At 42.7% G+C, this 18,407-nt stretch overlaps 1 protein-coding gene and 1 long non-coding RNA gene across 3 annotated transcripts in view; one reads left to right on the top strand and one right to left on the bottom strand.

Moving 5' to 3' along the window:
• The first annotated feature begins 1,252 nt into the window (after positions 1 to 1,252).
• LOC310828253 lies at positions 1,253 to 5,690 on the top strand. Of its 2 annotated transcripts, XR_014556784.1 has the most exons (3): positions 1,253 to 1,788; positions 2,625 to 2,746; positions 4,178 to 5,690. It is a non-coding gene; the product is annotated as an uncharacterized lncRNA (long non-coding RNA). The 2 variants fall into 2 exon arrangements; XR_014556785.1 differs by lacking the exon at positions 1,253 to 1,788 and having other exon boundaries at positions 2,030 to 2,746.
• Positions 4,529 to 18,407, bottom strand: part of ITGB8 (integrin subunit beta 8) — a 43,820-nt gene continuing 29,941 nt past the window's right edge. The window contains exons 9-14 of the mRNA XM_083705277.1: positions 15,344 to 15,478; positions 13,156 to 13,537; positions 10,997 to 11,222; positions 9,488 to 9,588; positions 7,503 to 7,669; positions 4,529 to 7,405 (exon numbers count right to left, since the gene is read on the bottom strand). Coding sequence (XP_083561403.1) covers positions 7,289 to 7,405; positions 7,503 to 7,669; positions 9,488 to 9,588; positions 10,997 to 11,222; positions 13,156 to 13,537; positions 15,344 to 15,478 — 1,128 coding nt within the window. The 3' untranslated portion in view covers positions 4,529 to 7,288. The remainder of the gene's footprint in view (positions 7,406 to 7,502; positions 7,670 to 9,487; positions 9,589 to 10,996; positions 11,223 to 13,155; positions 13,538 to 15,343; positions 15,479 to 18,407) is intronic.

The raw sequence follows: 18,407 nt of genomic DNA, 5'->3' as shown, positions 1-18,407 counted from the left end.
GCTTACTCCCCCCCCAATATTTTATTCAAGTTGGCACCCCTGTAGTTCATTATCAGTTTATTACCACCCCCATGCACCAGCCATGGGATGTTTAGCAGACAAAGGACAGTATCCAACACTAGGCCTACTCAGAGTAAACCCATTGAAATTAGTGGGCATAGCTAATTTGGGTTTATTAATTTGAGGTCTACTTTGAGTGAAACTTAGCTGGCTGCAAGCCAAAAGAGCAACAAAGATGTGCGGAGCTCCCAATTAGTTTCCTAAGTTTAGCTGCTGCCTGTCTGCCTGTCTTTATGCCCCAAAAACCTTCGCTTTGTGTCCCTGGCTAAGGGAATCCCTGCTGTGGCCTGGAAATGCCTGATCTCCTCCTTGCTTTGGGGGCTTAATCTATTGCCTAAGTTTTTACCCCCCCCCCTCATTTGTTTCAGCTGAGTAAGTAAGGCTATGTAAGAAGCCTCCCACTGTCTTTTGTCCTCCCCTTTCCTGCCTTATCCTTTATATTTCTCCTTCTCTGTCCAGCCTTGTAACAAAGTGTTCATCAACTGATGTGTCTTTTGCCTTTCTCTAAATAAATACACTCCCGTTTTTGGATCAAATTCTGAAGTCCCATCTTGGTCTTTCGTTTGTAGCAGCTCCACGGTGAGACACCACTATCTAAACCAAGGAACCTCTCTTATGCACTCTAGATCCTGTTAATCTGGCGGCTAGGATAGTTTCTTAGCCATCTCTATGCTATGGAAAGTGGTCTGCCAAGAACACCCCCAGCTCTGCAGAGGGAAGACATCTGCCTTGTAGTACCTCATTCCCCAGCCATTCATTATTTCTAAAGCAGTGGTGCAGTTAGGGGAGCTTTAGAATCTAGACAATTAAGACAATTGTCTTAGGGAGGCTCCAGTGGCGTAGCTAGCTGCTAGGGCACCCGGGGCAGTGCAAATGCCCTGCACCTGGGGCGGGGCAAGCTGCCCATGGTGCAGGGCAAGCCGGGGCAGAGCAGGCTGTGTAGAACCTCCATGGAGTCGGCAAGCACCACGTTGCCATTTCAGGCGGAGCCTGCAGGTGTCTGAGCCATCACGTCACTCCCCAGGAGAGACATGTGGCTCGGGCATGCTGCGGGCCAGGCCCCGTGGTCACCTCCCTCAGTGATGACACCTGGGGCAGTCTGCACCCACCGCAGTCCCTTCCTACGCCACCGAGTGGCTCCTCTTTTTTTTAGATAATATGTATTGCTTTATGGTATGTATTTGAAAAGTATTATCACCACCATTATTAGTCAGTGTCCAGATGTACAAATAAGGCAGCACAAAGCATCTGTGGAATCCACATCCCTTTCAGACCTAAGGTATCCCAACTGGGACTTGCAACGAAACACTGAGGTTTGATGTTCAATGTTCAAACCTCCATTTCCTCCTCTTGGTTTTCTACCTCCCTCCTTATTTTTGAATGGTGCCATTTTGGTGCCATAGATAGCATCTCTCAAAGAATAATGGTAATGGATGGATTCTCTCTCTCTCTCTCTCTCTCTCTCTCTCTCTCTCTCTCTCACACACACACACACACACACACACACACAGAGAGAGAGAGAGAGAGAGGGAGAGAGAGAGAGAGAGAGAGAGAGAGAGAGAGAGAGAGAGATATTCAGACAAAACATTGTTGTCTTGATAGTCCTAGGGGTCAAGCTGCAAATTCAATATATCTGAAGTTCTTGGGAACATGCAGAGATTATGCTCAGCAAACAACTGGAACCACTAAATGAAAGAAAATAAGAACAAGAATAGTAACAGTGAAATGGTAAGCTTTGTAGAGATTTAGCTGTTCCCACTGCAATCCCACTCTTCATTTGCAATAAAACCCCAAAGCGGCAGGATAAAGTCCTACGGATTTGTTTTCATTCTTGTGGACAATGGAAACCAATATGAGTTTTTGTGTGCTGAAGTTTAGGTGGGAAGGCCTGCATAAGTAAAACTGCCTCTCAAGATCCAAGTACAAAGGTGGTGCCATGGAAGCTGCAGAGCATGGAGAATGGCAGAGGAGGAAGATGGTTGTCATCTAGGACTTCCTTGGTGCCTCTTTGCTGAGTAGATAGAGCACCAAGACTCATGAAGTCCAGCTTGGAAGTTGCACCCAGGAGAGAGCTATGATGCCTGGCTGCTTAGCCAGGGAGATATTTCCACCAAGGCTCACCTCAAAGAGGTAATGCAAAAGAGAAAGCACCCTTTGGGGTTGTCCTTTGACAGCTAAAGAGAACAATGCAAAGGACCGCAAGAGCCCTGCTGGATCACATGAAACACCTATTCAGTTCAGTATCCTGTTTTCAACAGTGGCCAATCAGATGACTCTGGGAAGCCCAAAAACAAGGCACGTGGGCAATAGCTCCCCACTGCTCTTCTCTAGCAACTGGTAATGAGAGGCTTGCCGAGTCTGTTCCTGGATGTCTATTGTGTCTTGCGACTTGACAGCTGCCTGACCTGGCCTTTTGGAGATTTGCAGTTTCTAGTCTCCATTTTTGTTCTTTGGTCCTATTGTGAGAGGATGGCGTATTGATTGTAAACAAGAGCTGTCATTTCTCTATCGTACACCAAGTGGGTATTTTCTGACCTTTTGCTCCCTCTCTTTGCTTTTATAAGGAGGGAGGAGTGTTGCTGTGAGATAATGGCTCTGTGTTTTGAGTCTGAGAGGCCAGAACACCAGATGCTGAAAGCCTGGCGACCAGATGTGAGGAAGGAGCTGTGGTGGCAGAACTGGAGAGGTGAATACCACTACAGATTTCTTTGACCCCTGCCCTTCCTGATTGATTAAAGCAGGAGTGGGGGGGGGGGAAGGATGAGGCCGGTTAATTGGGTGAAAGACATGCATTTTGGAAGCGCTTTTCAAAGATGATTGATATATCTGTTCACAATTCATGCCCTTTGGCTTGTATGTTTCCACAGGGCTCCATCTTGTGTATAGCAGGGGTGAGGAAATGTTTAGGCCTGGTGGGCCAGATCTTTATCTCCCCCTTCCCCCATGGACTTTGGCAGATGAGTGGGACCACCCTTCAGTCAATTATCTGACGCCATATTGACCAGCTGGCCTTCAGGTGATGGGCAGGGAGTTAAAAGCCCTTTTGCAGGTATTGCTAGTGCGACTCAGTTCCCCATGTGGAACTCACGTCGCACACCAGGTGCAGCTGCCTCTCGACATGCCGCACACTTGACAGCGCATATGGCATCAAATGTGGGGCAGGTGGGCATGCTCTGGGGTGATGGTCTGGTGAGCTGAATCTGGCCCGCAGGCCAGAGGTTCCTTACCCCTGTTGTATGGAACGACATGAAACAATTTGGAAATATCACCCGGGAATTTAGGACATGTTGTCATTAGTATATTAATACCCCCTTATGATTCCAGGGAGATCCTGAGCCAGTACTTAAACTTGGGAGGGCTTTTAGACCCACTATGGCTCTTGAATGTCCAGGCTGGGGCAGTGGATAGGTCTACTCTTGGAAGTTAGAAGTGTCAATTTCTGGAGCAAACTGATCCTGCCACAGATACATCCAGATCAGGCAACAGTCACATGCTCTATTTGAGTGCTTTTGAAAGTCACCCAGAAACCTAAACTTTTGCATATGTGTGGGCAGCAGCTTATTATTTAAACCACATCCTATAAATGTTGTGCAAAGTTCACAGACTCTCATTTCCAGGCCCAAAGTGCTGGCTCTGACCTGTAAAATCCTGAATTATTTGGCAGCTGGAAAAGATACCCAAAGGAGCACCACCTCCTATATGAATGTACCTTCAGCTAAGTCCCTGCTTTGTATACCAGCACCATCTGAAACAGGCTGGGTGGGAACATGAAGTAGGGCCTTCGTAGTGGTGGCCACTGGGCTGCGAAGCTCTTAGCCATATTCAGTCTTCTTCAACCAGGATGATGTTGGACTAACCCTGTCCCCTTGGTTAAGGTGCAGCAGATGACAGGAGTGCATTTCACTATCTGGGGACCCAAGTTTGAATAATTCTGATTTAGCTTTGCCTTTAGAAGACAGATCAAAACATTGCTCTTTAGATGTGCATTTTGCCATTAACTATCTTAGTATCTGCTGCTGACAATGCAGTCGGAATCTTGAGTTAAGCACATAGGGAAGCACTTTCTTTTCACAGAAAGCTACTGGACTGAAACTCAATTTCTTTCTTTCCCATTTAGTGCTCACTTGTGTTGGACTTCAAGAGACCTGAAGCTACTGCATGTTACCCCCATTTGACCCACCACCTAACACCAAGTTTGGGTTTGGAAAAATGTTTTAAAGCAAAATTGCTTTGAAAATAAGAGGCAACCATATTTCCACACAATTGTTTCTCCAACTAAGCCATTTTGAATCTTTGATCTTGTGGTTCCTTGAATTTGGAACTTGATAGCTGAGAGCAAAACATGAGACATATATTGTTCAACTTCATACCCATAAGACTTACACATGAATAATGTGTAGGATTCTAGCAATGGGGCTGAATAACTCTTTGGCAAAACTTCATAGTAAAATAAATTAAGAGGAAAGACTTTTACAGGTTTTTTGTTTAAATATTATTGCAAAATAACAGAATATCAACCATGGATTAGAGACAATATTTCTTTAACGTTAGAGACCAAGTACAATAATTTTGCATTAAATTAATGCTAAGTCATAGTTATTGCAGCTCTCATAGAAAAATAAACTATCTCACAATGTACTAAAGTGACACATAAATAAATAAAACTGAAATAAAAAAAGTTAGTCATGAACACTACAAAAATACATTTTAAATAAAAACATGTAGTAAGCTTCAACAGAAGTTACGGCAGTGATTTCAAAGTGTTTAATCTTATATTGAACAATGGGAAATTATTTTTACTCTGAACTCTTTCCTAGAAAGAGCCTACACATTTTAAGCACTGAATCTATAAAAACTGGACTCATCCACGTTTGCTTTTACAAAAAAAAAAAAAAACAAAAAAATACAGTACACATTAAAACTTGACGGAAGCAAAAAGTATCAGAAACCACTGCAAAATATACACTGCAAATTAGATGTGTTCGAATTGTATAGCGATACTGAAGTATGAAACAGATTGTGGCATGGCAAACAGAAGGAAAACCTGACATATCTGTATGCAGGAATCGTGGATAGTGTGATGTTCCTCTTGACATACTTAAGTATATTTGCACTAATTGCGTACCTTTTTTAAGGAGTGTGCAAAGTATCGGGGAGACTGAATAAAAACATAAAGAGATTTGGTTGTTTCAGCAAGAGAAGTTGCAAAATTTTCCAAAGAACAGCATACATTCTAATTCTAAAAGTGCTATGATTGTGCAGTTTTTGAGTGTTGTAGCCTCAGCCGAGCACAACTCCACTATCTCCAAAAATAAATAAATTTTCATTCAAAAATCCACAGGGTTGGGTGCAAAGAGCTTCCAATAGCATTAGGAAAGGAGTTCCATGCATGCATGGACCAGGGGCAGAGCTTTAAAACACTAAAATATACCAGCTTTAATTTTTGGTTGACAAGAGACCTGCAGGAGCTAGAGTGGTGACTGACCCAGCCTGCTCTATTTCTCTACTGCCATCTTCTCATGTGCTTACCATCTCACACTTTCCTGCACTAACACTATATTTTCCATTCTATATATATAATGGAAAATATAGCATGTGCGTGTGTGTATATACACATACACAAAAACACACCCTGGTCAAATTGAGTCAAATGCTTTAGCGTGTCTTCTTGATGTAGTAATTATTCCTAAGTAACAATGAGCCATTAAAAAAAATATCTTAAAAAAATCCAGTAGTGATTAACCCCTTTGATTATTCCAGTCTTCTACACAAAACGATTCTATCCAATTTTAGAAAGACTCGAAGCAAACAAAGTCAGAATAGTTAGTATGTATAGAAAAGAGATTCATAAAGTGTGCTCTGTATACAAACATACTTATACTTTTATCTAGTGTTCTCTGAAATGCAACAAAGAAGGATCACCATATTCGTTCCTTCGCATAAAGCAGTGGTTCTCAGGATGCGAGTTGAGTCTCCTTACTGAGATGCCAGAAGGAACACAGCCCCCCGCTAGGACTCTCAGCATTTCGAGCCCATGTTGGCATGGGGACTATGACCCACGGATAGAAACAGGGCTAGCCTTAGGCAAAGCATGCTGTAGGATGGTAGCCTTAAGAGTCAATTCCACTTGTGCCAGCCAGGGTGAAAGGTAAAGGTGGGAGCGGGAAAGACTTGCTGGCTGTGCTACCTTCCAGGCTGGTGCAGAGAAGAGGGCCTGCAACCATTACATGGCAGCAGTTAGGGGTCAGCACAGGATCCTCCAGCATCTCCTGTGTTTTGGGAGTTTCCACTGGCTACTGCCACCAGCAGTTTCCACCAACCATTTCGGAAGGTGCATTAGGGTACTTCTTGCTGGTAGAGCTATCTTGCTGAAGATGGAGCTCTCTCCTGATGGTGGAGGCCAGTGGAGTCAGGCTGGAGAAATATCTGTGTCTCATCTAAGTACCACCCACAATGACTGGGTAGGGGGATTAGATTGCTCTGTTAGTGTTTTTGCTTTTTAGTAGGCTGGATGCAAGCCTACTTAGCCTCTCTCCTCCAAATTAGTGCAATGTAGGACATCAAGGCTTGCGGTTATCGGGGCCAGAGTGATGGTGGTAAGGAATTGTTTCAGTCTTTTCTGTTTTGTTTTGCAGGCAATTCTCTCTGTGGGTATTTTGTCCCACGTTTTCCCCCTTTCTGATCTGCTATCTCCCCAGTGCTCAGAACAGGAGTTAAGCGCCAACGGTTGACCTGTCACTGATTTGTGCCAGCTACATTTTGCTTTACATAGTTTGGGAAATGCAGACCAAACCTTTTCTTAACTAAAGTGAGATCAGTGCGTTTGCAACACCAGTTCAGATTAGCATTACGTGCCAATGCTAAAGACTAAATAAGTTACGTTATGTTAAAGTGCTACAATGCAGAGTGGTGTTGTGAACAGGTAAGAAGCCTGCTTATGCCAGAACAGTCAAATTTAAGCCAATTTGATCCTGTTGATCCTAAATGGGACTGAATTGGCTCTGATCCAATTTATCTGTGCTTTAATTGGTTTAATCGTGTTAATCAGTAGTTAATGCACATTTGTTTTTTCCAAAATGGAGCAGCTCTGTTTGAAATCTAGCCATGTTGTGTAACTAGGCTTTCAGGTCAGTTTCTCATTACAGTATTCAAACCACAAACCCCCAAAGTATCTTTCAAATAAACTTCTTGACTGAGAAAACAAAGCTTTGAAGAAAGCAGCCTGTCTTCAGGAGTTACATTTGAAAGTTTCATTTACTTGTAACTTGCTGATGTTGATTTCTTCAGGCTTATCACGTCTGTAGGTTACGGTTTTTGTACAAACAGTGGGCAAGAACATTTTATCCTTAAAGGAGAAGAGAATATAAATGGTCAGAAAGTTCCACACAACTAGCATTCCTTTTTTTAAAAAAAAATCATTATGGATCAGTGACATCAGTTACCTTTTTAGTCGCAGATATTCTATAATCAGATGAAGATTTAATTTTGTTATTACTCCACTGAAGAATTATTTGTCGGATTATAAGCACGTTAAGCAACCCAATCAGAAATGTAACTATAAAAATTATGAAAAAGATTCTGAAGTGGCTTGGATCATCGGCTGTGCATTCTGCAAAAAGAAGAGGTAGTAAAATTCACACTGTCCCCCCAAAAAGGTCCACGCAATAAACCTAAAAGATAAAGCCCAACCCTAATACGATAAAGTAATTTATAATTGTACTTTTGTTGAATAATATAATAAATGACATATTTATTCTGATATATACAAAAAGGCACCCTGTTCTTAAAAAGCATTATCCAAAACAAGGAATGTACCGTATTTTTCGCCCCGTAGGATGCACCGCCCCATAGGACGCACCTAGATTTTTTTTTGGGGGGGGGGAAATAGAGAAAAAAAAGTTTATTTCCCCCTCAGGCGCAGGGCTGGCGCGGGGGAAGCCTGAGCTTCCCCCGACCCCAGCCCCCAGAACAGGCTGCTGCCTGCAAGCCTAGCGAGCCCGGCGGGACCTCCCGCCGGGCGCACGAGGCTTGCGGACATCTGCCCGAAGCACGGGGCGTGCTCCGCAGCGCACCCCATGCTTCGGGCTGCAGACCGCTGCCCGCAAACCTTGCGCGCCCAGTGGGACCTCCCGCCGGGCGCATGAGGCTTGCGGATGGCTTCCTGAAGCCTGCATTCACCCCATAAGACGCACACACATTTCCCCTTCATTTTTGGAGGGGAAAAAGTGTGTCCTATAGGGCAAAAAATACGGTACATGTTAGGCAGATCTATAGTTACACTACTGATCTCAGTATTGCTGCAGTTAGCAAAATGCATCAAGTTATGATTTATTTATCTAGATTTTATTCCCCAAGCAGTGCACAAATAACTGAAGGTAAAACGCAGCTGAAAACCACCATCCACTAAAAACCACCATCATTATCTCTCTCTGAAGTTGAATGTTTATATCTTCAAAATGTGTAGCCAGTTGGTCACAGCAGGTCTTCAAAGGTTCTAGAGCGGGGTCAGCAAACTTTTTCAGCAGGGGGCCGGTCCACTTTCCTTCAGGCGAGGTAAACCTTGCTGACCCCTGTTCTAGAGGTCCTTCCCCCCCAGTGGGAGTCAGGAAATTCTGGACAGATTAAAAGAGCTCTCCTGGTTAATTTGCTGGAGGATGCAGTGCAGTTTTCTCTGCCTGCAGTGCTATATGGAGCCACCACCAAGCTGCCTCTGTTTTTCTAGGGATCAGAGCCCCACCTTTGGTAGTGTCTGTACTTTTAAGAGATCAGGGACATGATCTTAATTCTGGGGGAGTTTATATGGAATGAGAGGGTTTCTTAAGTTTATAGAGCTAGGCTGCATACATGCCATAGATTTCAAGCCTAGCCCCCCTCCCCCGCAAGAATCCAGGAAACAAGTTTGTACAGGTGCAGGGTATTGTAACTCAATGAGGGGTCAACTACAGTTCCCAAGATAATAGGAGGGGTGGGATATGCATTAAAAACCTTAGACTCAACTGCACATTTTACTTCAACTGTTCGTGCCTCATAATGTGGAATAAGAGTAGCTGTATATGGAGAAGCGGAGTGTGAAATAATAGGCTTATAGAAATATTCCTTCCTGTATTACTGTGTCTGGTTTTGTCATTAGCAGAATTAATTTCTCAAAGGCCTAGAAATGCCCGACCTTGACATTTAGCCAACACCAGCCAACCACATTTTCTGTTATTTAGGTTTTACGTTCTCAAGAGAAAAGAGATTTGCCTTAATTATTGTGTGAAAATATTAATACTAGCTAGAATAAGGAATGCCTTCTATTGTAAAAACAACAACAACCCCCATATCAGTAGTGTTCTTTTGAGCTACAATCCATAAAAGCCAGTCTCTTCGCTATGTCACCAAGGCAACTGTAGGCAATCTGATACTGATGATTTTGTTTTTCACTTACCTGAAGATTTTTCAGTATAATGCAACCTGTAAGCACATGAGGTTTTGCACTGGTCCAGCGCAATTTGAGACGAGTTGGAGTGACGACAGGGCACACAACTCCTGTAAACCAAAACGCAATTGAATATCTATCTTTCTCTCTGGATTACCCATGACTATGAAGTAAAACCAGGGATCAATAAACTCAGCATTTTGTTTCATGTTTTTACTAGCAACAGCGACAGTACAGCATGCCCCCATTCAAGATTGCTTAAGAGAGAAGATGACCAGGTATCAAAAATGATACACAAGCTGCCATCTAACTAGTCTTTCTTTCAAAAGACTTACATGCTGCTGTTCTAGGCAAAGCCTTCTAAAGCAGCTTACAACAAATAAAAACAGCAATCTTGAAAATCAGTTATTATTAAAGCAAAAATAATACAGATTTGTGCACACACAAAAACCAGATATAAGAAAACCTCAGAATTTCAACCACATAATAAAATTCCAGCCTTCAGTACATGTAGTTGAATGACTGGGATTTAAAATAATACTTATCGGCATCCTTAAGAACTCAGCTAGCAATGAGCTTTTCAGAACGAGAAAAAGTTCCAGAAGGTCCATTTTAACCAGTCTTTCACTACTTCTCAGACCGATAATGCAGGACAGAGATTGGTAAATTAAAGCTGATTGACCACATCCTGCCCACCAAGACTTTCCCCTGAGAAACAACAACAACTTGTATCCCAACAATTGCCTTTCCAACCGTATTCTTTGCCTCTGGGGAATTCTGGGATCTGCAGCTTAAGAACAATTGCAGTTGCTCAAGAGAGGTGCAGGAAGAGACAGAAAGGCCACACTTCCCTGTGTCAGCACTAGCATTCGAGTGTTGCTTTCTAGTCATGAATAGCCTGAGTCAACAGGGAGTCACAGAATGGGATGTCAGCTTGTCAACTTCACGGCGAGTGTGGCCTAGCACATTGTACAAAGCCTTTTGGCCCAAAGCAAGAGGGTTCAGGATTCTCAGGCAATAACAAAGAAGCACAAAACACACTCCGTGAGGGGCCATGACATTAACTTAACCCTCACTGGAAGGTTGGGATGTGAGGGGTGGGCAGGATGAAGAGCAATTAATGTACTCAGCTTCCACAAGATGGCACTGATTAGTAAAAAGTTTGGGCAACCTTAATTTCCATTGCAAGCCAAACAACAGGGGAAGTCCTTAGCCCTTAAAAAGCCTCGATTAAGGCCTTTTGTATGGGACATAATGTGTGTCAGTAACTCATGAGGGTCAGCCCAAAGTGATCAACCTATCGAGTATCCTGGAAATGGTAAGACCATCACTTTGTAGAAGATGGATCAATGCTGTGGCTTTTATTCCTTGGAATCACCAGTCCATTGGTAAGACGCCACAACGCAGCAGTAAAAGAAGTGCCAGTAGGAATGTACAGTATATATTGTCCGTACCTGCTTTAGCAGACTGTAATTAAAAAAAAAAGGACAAATAATAATTTGATCTGAGGAAACATACCGTTTGTCACTGCAAGTTATTCTACAAGTAGGGCAGAATTCACACAAATGGCCCAAACTGCTGGGATCGGTGCATTTGCATCTTCCACACACACAAGTTCCTCTTCCACTGCAGACCTGGCCATTTGAATTCATGCAGTGCTTTCGTAAGGATGATGAGCACTGGCAACGATCGCCCTCCCAGCCACTAGAGCATTTGCATTTGCCTGCTTCGCATTCACCGTTGCCTACAAGGGCAGAGAAGGAATGGGTGAGGCCCTGGGTACATGACTCACTAGAGAGGGGCTTCAAGGTTTCCTGCACTGAGCCTTACTGATCACAGCTTCTGAAAAATTATTATACCTTTAAGTGATTATTGGTTTAAAGAAGATGGTAACATATTTTGCTTCTTAGTGAAACTGTGGTTAAGCGTTACTCAAGAGGCTTAAGAGATGGAAAACAGATAATTGATCTGCCTGAGAATATCAGGGTGGGAAGATGAGGTGTACAATTAATGTGTTCCATTTTTTTAAAAATTGCTTAAGAAAGGTATGCGGGTTAAAACTGAGAGCTCTTTAAAAAAAATTGGTTGCTTTTCAGTAGAGTTTTGGTGCCATAAATGCACCAAAACTGCGAAGAAGTGATAGTTGTTAAACTACATATGCCAGCAGTTATCATTAGATGCTCTCAGATCCAGCAACATCTGGTTCTCCACCCCTGAAGTATGCAGTACAAAACCAACTATTTCTTAGGCATTGCGGTTAACATTTGTGTGGGGTTCTACACCACAAGGGGAACCAACCATGTAGAGAAGGATCACCACACTTCTGCACAATGCATGGAGGGTGTGTGTGTGGTGTAGCAAGGACACAATGGTTGGGCCAGCAAGCATGGCCGCTCTTCATGTGATGGGCATAGCTGATGCAAAGAACACCTGACAGTAGACTAGAACTGAAGAAAAACTTAGCCATGAAGTTCCCTAGGTGGCCCAGGGCAAGTTATCAACTCCCAGCTTCACTTACTAACCTACTTCACAAGCCATTGGGGAAAATAATGAGGCTCAAAAGCCATTGGGGAAAATAATGAGGTTGCTTACTTGAAACTATTGCCCTTGGAAAGGAATCCACATGCAAATGGGAGTTCGCATGGCAGGAAAGTCATCAAAAGGCATATCTTCAAGTTGGAGGGAACTATCCTAACCTTTGGTTGTTTTGGGCACACCCGAGGCGACATTATTTCCCTCCTTAAGATTCCCATTGCCAGATTTTAACCTGGGAGTGGATTCCCAAAGGATGGGACTGCGTGTGAATAAATTGCCGAAGAACAATAGCTACCGGTGAGCAACCTTGTTTTCTTTTCTTTTCTGCACACTGCTAAATATTTTGGCGACTAGCAAGCTCTCCTGAAAATGGAAGCAAAAAGAAGCTGAGTTGCCTTAGTGTCAGTAATTTGCATCAAATGTATGTAAATAAATAAATCTGGTGTGCATGCTCTTTTGGGGGGGATTCCCCAGCAGAAAGAGAAAGCTCTTGTGTCAAGGGCACTGTGCAGCATAAGACTATTTGGCACCATCTCAGAGAAGCAAGTTAGCCAGCTCATTCCAGACTCATCATACGTTTAACCAATCCAAAGTTTTCCTGGATTCTTAAAATGAGTCCATCCATTCACTGTCGCTGTCCCTGATGTGTGGAGCTCTCTCCAGACTGGATGAACAAATACCCTTTCCTTTAAATCTCTCCTTCTTCGGGTGTGGTTTTTGACTTATCCGCTTCAATCCCACCAGCAACAAAGTTTTAAGTACGTATATCTGAACTTGCCCACAGCTGCGCTTCTGCCACCTCTTCTTTCCCTTTCCTTGCTGGTCCCCCCTCCCCTCACATCACCCCTTGTGTATTTTATATTGTAAGCTTCTTGAGGCCATACATTTGTTTGTTTCTGCAGATGTAACTTTGTGAGGAACTATAGATATTGATTCTGTTGTAGGTACATGGTGTTACCTAGCAATAGTGTGACTTAGTTTGGGCTTAGGGTTAAAGCAAGCTACAAATCTACTTAACAGCAAAATCCTGTGCATGTTAGAGGCCCTGCTAGGTTTGAAGGAGCTGGCTCTCTGGAAAATGGGTTTAGCTGAAAAAGACTAAAAGCTGAAGTGGTAAAATATAGTGAAATTCTGGAGCTTACCAGCACATAAGTTTCCCAGGTGATGAGGGCAGGAAAAGTCATCTTTTTCACAGTATTTACCATATATTGTGCCAAGTTTGGTTTTGTGGCAAATGCATTTCCCATCTACACAGTCTCCTTGACCACTGCAGACTAGGTGACCCTTGGGCATCTTGCACTGCTCAGAAGAGAATTTGTCGCTGGAGCTCGGAGTCTCTGCATCCTGAGATGTTTCATCAACACATATCCTTTTGTGCTTTATGCTGCCCTCACACTGGCAAGCACATATTTTGTGTATATTAACTCTGGTTGATTCATTGAAACCAAGCGGTTTGAGAGTCATGTATTTTCTTCCTTCGGTTGTACCACATCCTTTCATGGCAATGGAAATATTGAAGAGCACCTGCAATATAAAAAATGAGAAGCACTCTTTTACTGTATCGTCGAAAAGCAGCCCTATAATCGTACTGGGGCTTTATAGAAGCTGTTGAAAAATGCAAGTTATTTATAAGCATATATTCTTTTTAAAACATTGACTTCTTAGTGGGGTGGGGGAAAGAACACCTGTCACCATTCTCTCCCTCCCTCTCTCTGAATTGTTTTCGGATATCATCCTGAATGAGACAGGGTGGCCTATTAGAATTAACCATAATTTAAAACCAACAAGCACTAGCTGGATCTCTTTCCTCTCTTAGGACTACCTTCAATGTGATATTTGCCCAAAAGCTTTGGACGCAATGTGTATGCTGTCATAGATGGTCCCATATAAATGATCGTCATTAATAGCAACAAGCACAGCAATGAAAAAACTTAATCACTCAAGCAGTTATATGTGATCTTCCTGCATCGGTGCTCCCTGAATTGGCATGCTGCATTCTGAGGCCATCAACAAAAAGTAATTTGCATGCAAGCAGAACTTTACGGGCCACTAGTACAGTGTTTTTTTTAAATGTTTCTCTGTGTAGCAGCTGCCACAAACTACTACAGTGGTACCTTGGGTTACAAACGCTTCAGGTTACAGACTCTGCTAACCCAGAAATAGTACCTCGGGTTAAGAACTTTACCTCAGGATGAGAACAGAAATCATGCGCCAGCGGTGCAGTGGCAGCGAGAGGCCCCATTAGCTAAAGTGGTACCTCAGGTTAAGAACTGTTTCAGATTAAGAATGGACCTCCGGAACGAATTAAGTTCTTAACCCAAGGCACCACTGTACTCAGTTGAAAAAGCGGCTTGCCTCTGTGAGAATGGAAGCTGCAAGGGCTAAAGGAAAAAAACACACTGCACAGTTGGTCTCCTTAAATGGCGGGAGCCAGTGTGGTGTAGTGGTTAAGAGCGGCAGTCACATAATCTGGGGAACCGGGTTCGTGTCTCCGCTCCTCCACATGCAGCTGCTGGGTGACCTGGCCAGTCACACTTCTGTGAAGTCTCTCAGCCCCACTCACCTCACAGAGTGTTTGTTGTGGGGGAGGAAGGGAAAGGAGGTTGTTAGCCGCTTTGAGACTCCTGAAGGGGAGTGAAAGGCGGGATATCAAATCCAAACTCTTCTTCTCTTCTTAACTGTGGGCAAGCTACTGCTTTTGGTGATGCTTTTAATGCCCCAGTCTACTCATCCACTGCAAATATGAAATGTGGCTTACACGTCAGCTTCACAATCTGAAAATGCTTATCTGTTTTACCCGAAGAGCCTTACATACACAGAGGAGTATATAAATGAAGAAGCTAGGGGTACAACTCACAGCACCCCTAGAGCATTAGCCATGGACAAAAATGTGTGCTGGAATAATAAAGATGACTCTGATGACCATCTATCAGGAACTCTGAATGGTTTAGGAAATGAAGCAAAAACCTCAGGGCACAGCTTTAAAATAACTGCATGCCTTCACACCAGTTATTTAAAAGGTACTTTAATTGATTAGCTCTAGGATCAAAACCTTCAAGCAGGCACAATGTCTCATTCCTGGAAGCCTGGGGAAATTTGAAAAAGCAGCTGCTTACTGCTAACCATGGAGCAGAAATGTTTATCCATGGATTTAACTGGAAAACAAAGCTCCGAAGAAATAAACTCCATAAACAATCTGGAGGGCCTAAGACTACGACCCACAGATATTTACTTTAAAACCCATACCAAATCTTTCTTCCACTGAAAAAGCTATTATAAAAACATTGATGAAATATTTTGCCTCCTTTGTGAATAAAGGAATGCTCGTACTTCAGCTGTGGATTTCACGTTTTTGCATCCCTCCGCGCCGGTTTTTCTACTTCCATCAGGGCAGATTGCAGTGACCTTGACATTTATATCTTGGATGGGGTTTTCCACCTGAATTTTCACTTCAGAGAGCAGCTTCTGCAGGGATGGGGGTGGGGAAACCAAAAAAACAAGAGAGCTCCATCACATTGCATGGCAGTATGTGCTACAGTGGCAGCATGCCTGACTCAGTGGATTTAACTAGAACAAAAGAGCCTGTCTGTCTCTGGATAAAGGAATAAATTGTTTTCTGCATAAAGACTCCATTTATATATATCACACAGTCATGCCAGGGGAACTTGTAATCCTGAAGAGGAGGAGGAGGACAGCAATGTTGGGGTTTCCAGCTAATCTTACAATGTCAGTGACAAATCCAGCATTCCGTTCTACCGCTATAGGGCAAGTTCACACAATAACATCTTTATTCCGTTCTATGTCTACTGAGTGGACACTGGTTTTCAAAATACTGCTGCTGTTAGCACCTGGAATACCTACTTCCAGATGTCCCTCTCCCTATCCATCCATCATGGAGAATGATGCCCCTTGCTTTTGTGGCACCGACCTTTCTTATCCTTGCTAGAATGAGCACGAGACTCTGTGCAAGCTGTCTTCTTTGTTGGCAATGCTAATCACAGAGCAAAACGAGAAAGAGACAAGCAAATCCCTTGTTTGCTGTGGCAAGAAGGCTGCCATGGCAGTGTGTAGCTGCTAGCATCTCTACACTTGCTGGGGGCATGGAGTGGTTTGGTTTAAACACAATGTTTGAAGCCTCTCTCCCTGCATGATGTGATACTTTTCTAAATCCAGGGATTATCCTCGAAGCTTACGGAGTATCTATTCATGTACACACACACAAAATCAAATAAGCAATCCCTCCACGCAATCTTAATTGGTATAGGGCTGCACCAAATGAATATTCTGAATGTGCTCACTGCCTCTCAGAACACTAAGTATGTTAATAGCTCAGTTGGTAGAGCATGAGACTCTTAATCTCAGGGCTGTGGGTTCGAGCCCCACGTTGGGCAAAAGATTCCTGCATTGCAGAGGGTTGGACTAGATGACCCTCACAGTCCCTTTCAACTCTACAATTCTATGAAAAATTAGAATACAGATAAAAACCCATCAGATTTAATGAAAATGAGATTCCTTTCTGGGCAAGCTCACAGTGCCATCTTATCACAAGCAAATGTGCATCATGTAAGTGCCATCCTGATGTTGGAACCAAAGATGTACTGGGGGAAAGGTGAGATATGGGTTTTTTTTAAGCTAAAATGTTGGAACTTTGAATTGTGATGAAGCCATTAACTGTTTTCTGTTTTGAAACTGAGAGCAAAAGAAGCTGTTCTCATGTTTTGGCATAGATGCAAGGTTGCCTGGATTTCTGTTGATTGTGTCCTTAGCAGAGCAAGACCAATTAAACTGATAAGTGTTACCCCCCCCCCCCCCAAAAAAAAAAAAAATCTGTAGAAATGCCATGAGCTCATAACTTTTTTATGACACCTGTTTGGTAAACTCCCAATTAAAAATTGAAACTACAGAGAAATTCAGAGGTATCTTGGACACATCATCAATCAAATATAGGCAGCTGATATTTTTTAATTACAATAGTTCAGTTCAGGTGAACTGCAATGGAAGAAATTTCACAAACACAACATAAAGTTTCTCTTTTTAGTTCATCACTCTCTCTTTTATATACCATTTGCCTATTTTTAAGTAGGGATGTAGAATTTTAAATGCTGAGACCTTAAGCAGATTTTTAATTTGGGATGTTTAGACGCAGCTCTAATTGGTGTCATTTTTGCTGGGTCTTCTCATTATCTAAATTATGGCTTTGGAGAGATGACATCTCCTTCCGAGAATGCATCTCCTTGCCATTTGCCCCAATTAAAAATGGAACATGAAAGCAAGGTTAGTTACAAAGCAGATATAAATCAATTTGATTGCTACAACTAATTTCAGTGAGAAACAGTGAAGATATATTGTATATCCAATTGGTGCATGGGAACATTTCTAGTACAGAAAGTCATCAACATGGTACCCCTAGATGTCGTTAGACTACATCTCCCATCTACCCTGACCATTAGCTATACTGGCTGGGATTGAAGGAAGCTGTAGTCCAACAACATATTGAAGGCACCACACTGGCTATTCCCCGCCCCCGATCTTTCTCACCCTGTACTAGTGGCATATTTTCTTGATAACTGTACACTAGCTTGATTTTCCTCAGAAGTAAAGAGAAGGTATATGGGCTTTTTTTGGCAGTTTGCCTTTAGTTTCCACTCTTAAGTGATTTTCTTGGGTAAAGCTATGTGCTGCTAGTAAAGGAAGATTTTTATTTCCTTCTGACCCAAGCTTGACAGAGGCTCGCTTTTTTCTGGTTTCTTTTCTTTTTGCTTCATTCTACTCTCTGTGGACAGTTGTTTTTGTTTAGGAATCCTCCTGGAACCAACCACAGACCTCACCACAGCAAATTTGGTAGAATGGGACTTTGCGACATTTTGTAGATTAGATAGTTATTATTAACCTAAAGGAAGGAGGAGAGGGGAGTTTAGAACACAGGAAGCTGCCTCAAACCACTGGGCTATCTAGCTCAGTACTGCCTAAGCAGCAGCTCTCCTGGGCTACAGGCAGAAGACCCTACCTGAGGATGCCAGGTACTGAACCCAGAACCTTCTGCATGCAAAGCAGATGTTCCACCACCAAGCTACGGCCCTTCCCTACGGGCCTTTAGCTTTGAATTCTGGTGATTGGCTGCTTTGCTATTGACCTCCAGTGTTCTTATGGACTGCTTGTTCTTTGCGTCTCTGTATTATTATCATAATCATCAATATTTCCTAGCAATGTATTCCTTCTTATTCCTCAAAGATTATAATTATAATAAAGATTAGGAGAGTGTTTATCCTAGAAAAGTTTAACCTTAGGCCATAATTATTTTACACTGTGGTATTGGTTTTAACAGATCTCATAGTTTTCTCCATAATATTTTACTGTTCTATGTAATATTATATGAGAACAGTGTTATATATAT

The sequence above is a fragment of the Podarcis gaigeae genome, assembly GCF_964106915.1.
Source record: "Podarcis gaigeae genome assembly, chromosome: 12".
Lineage (NCBI taxonomy): Eukaryota > Metazoa > Chordata > Lepidosauria > Squamata > Lacertidae > Podarcis > Podarcis gaigeae.
This window is presented reverse-complemented; position numbering and strand designations above follow the sequence as displayed.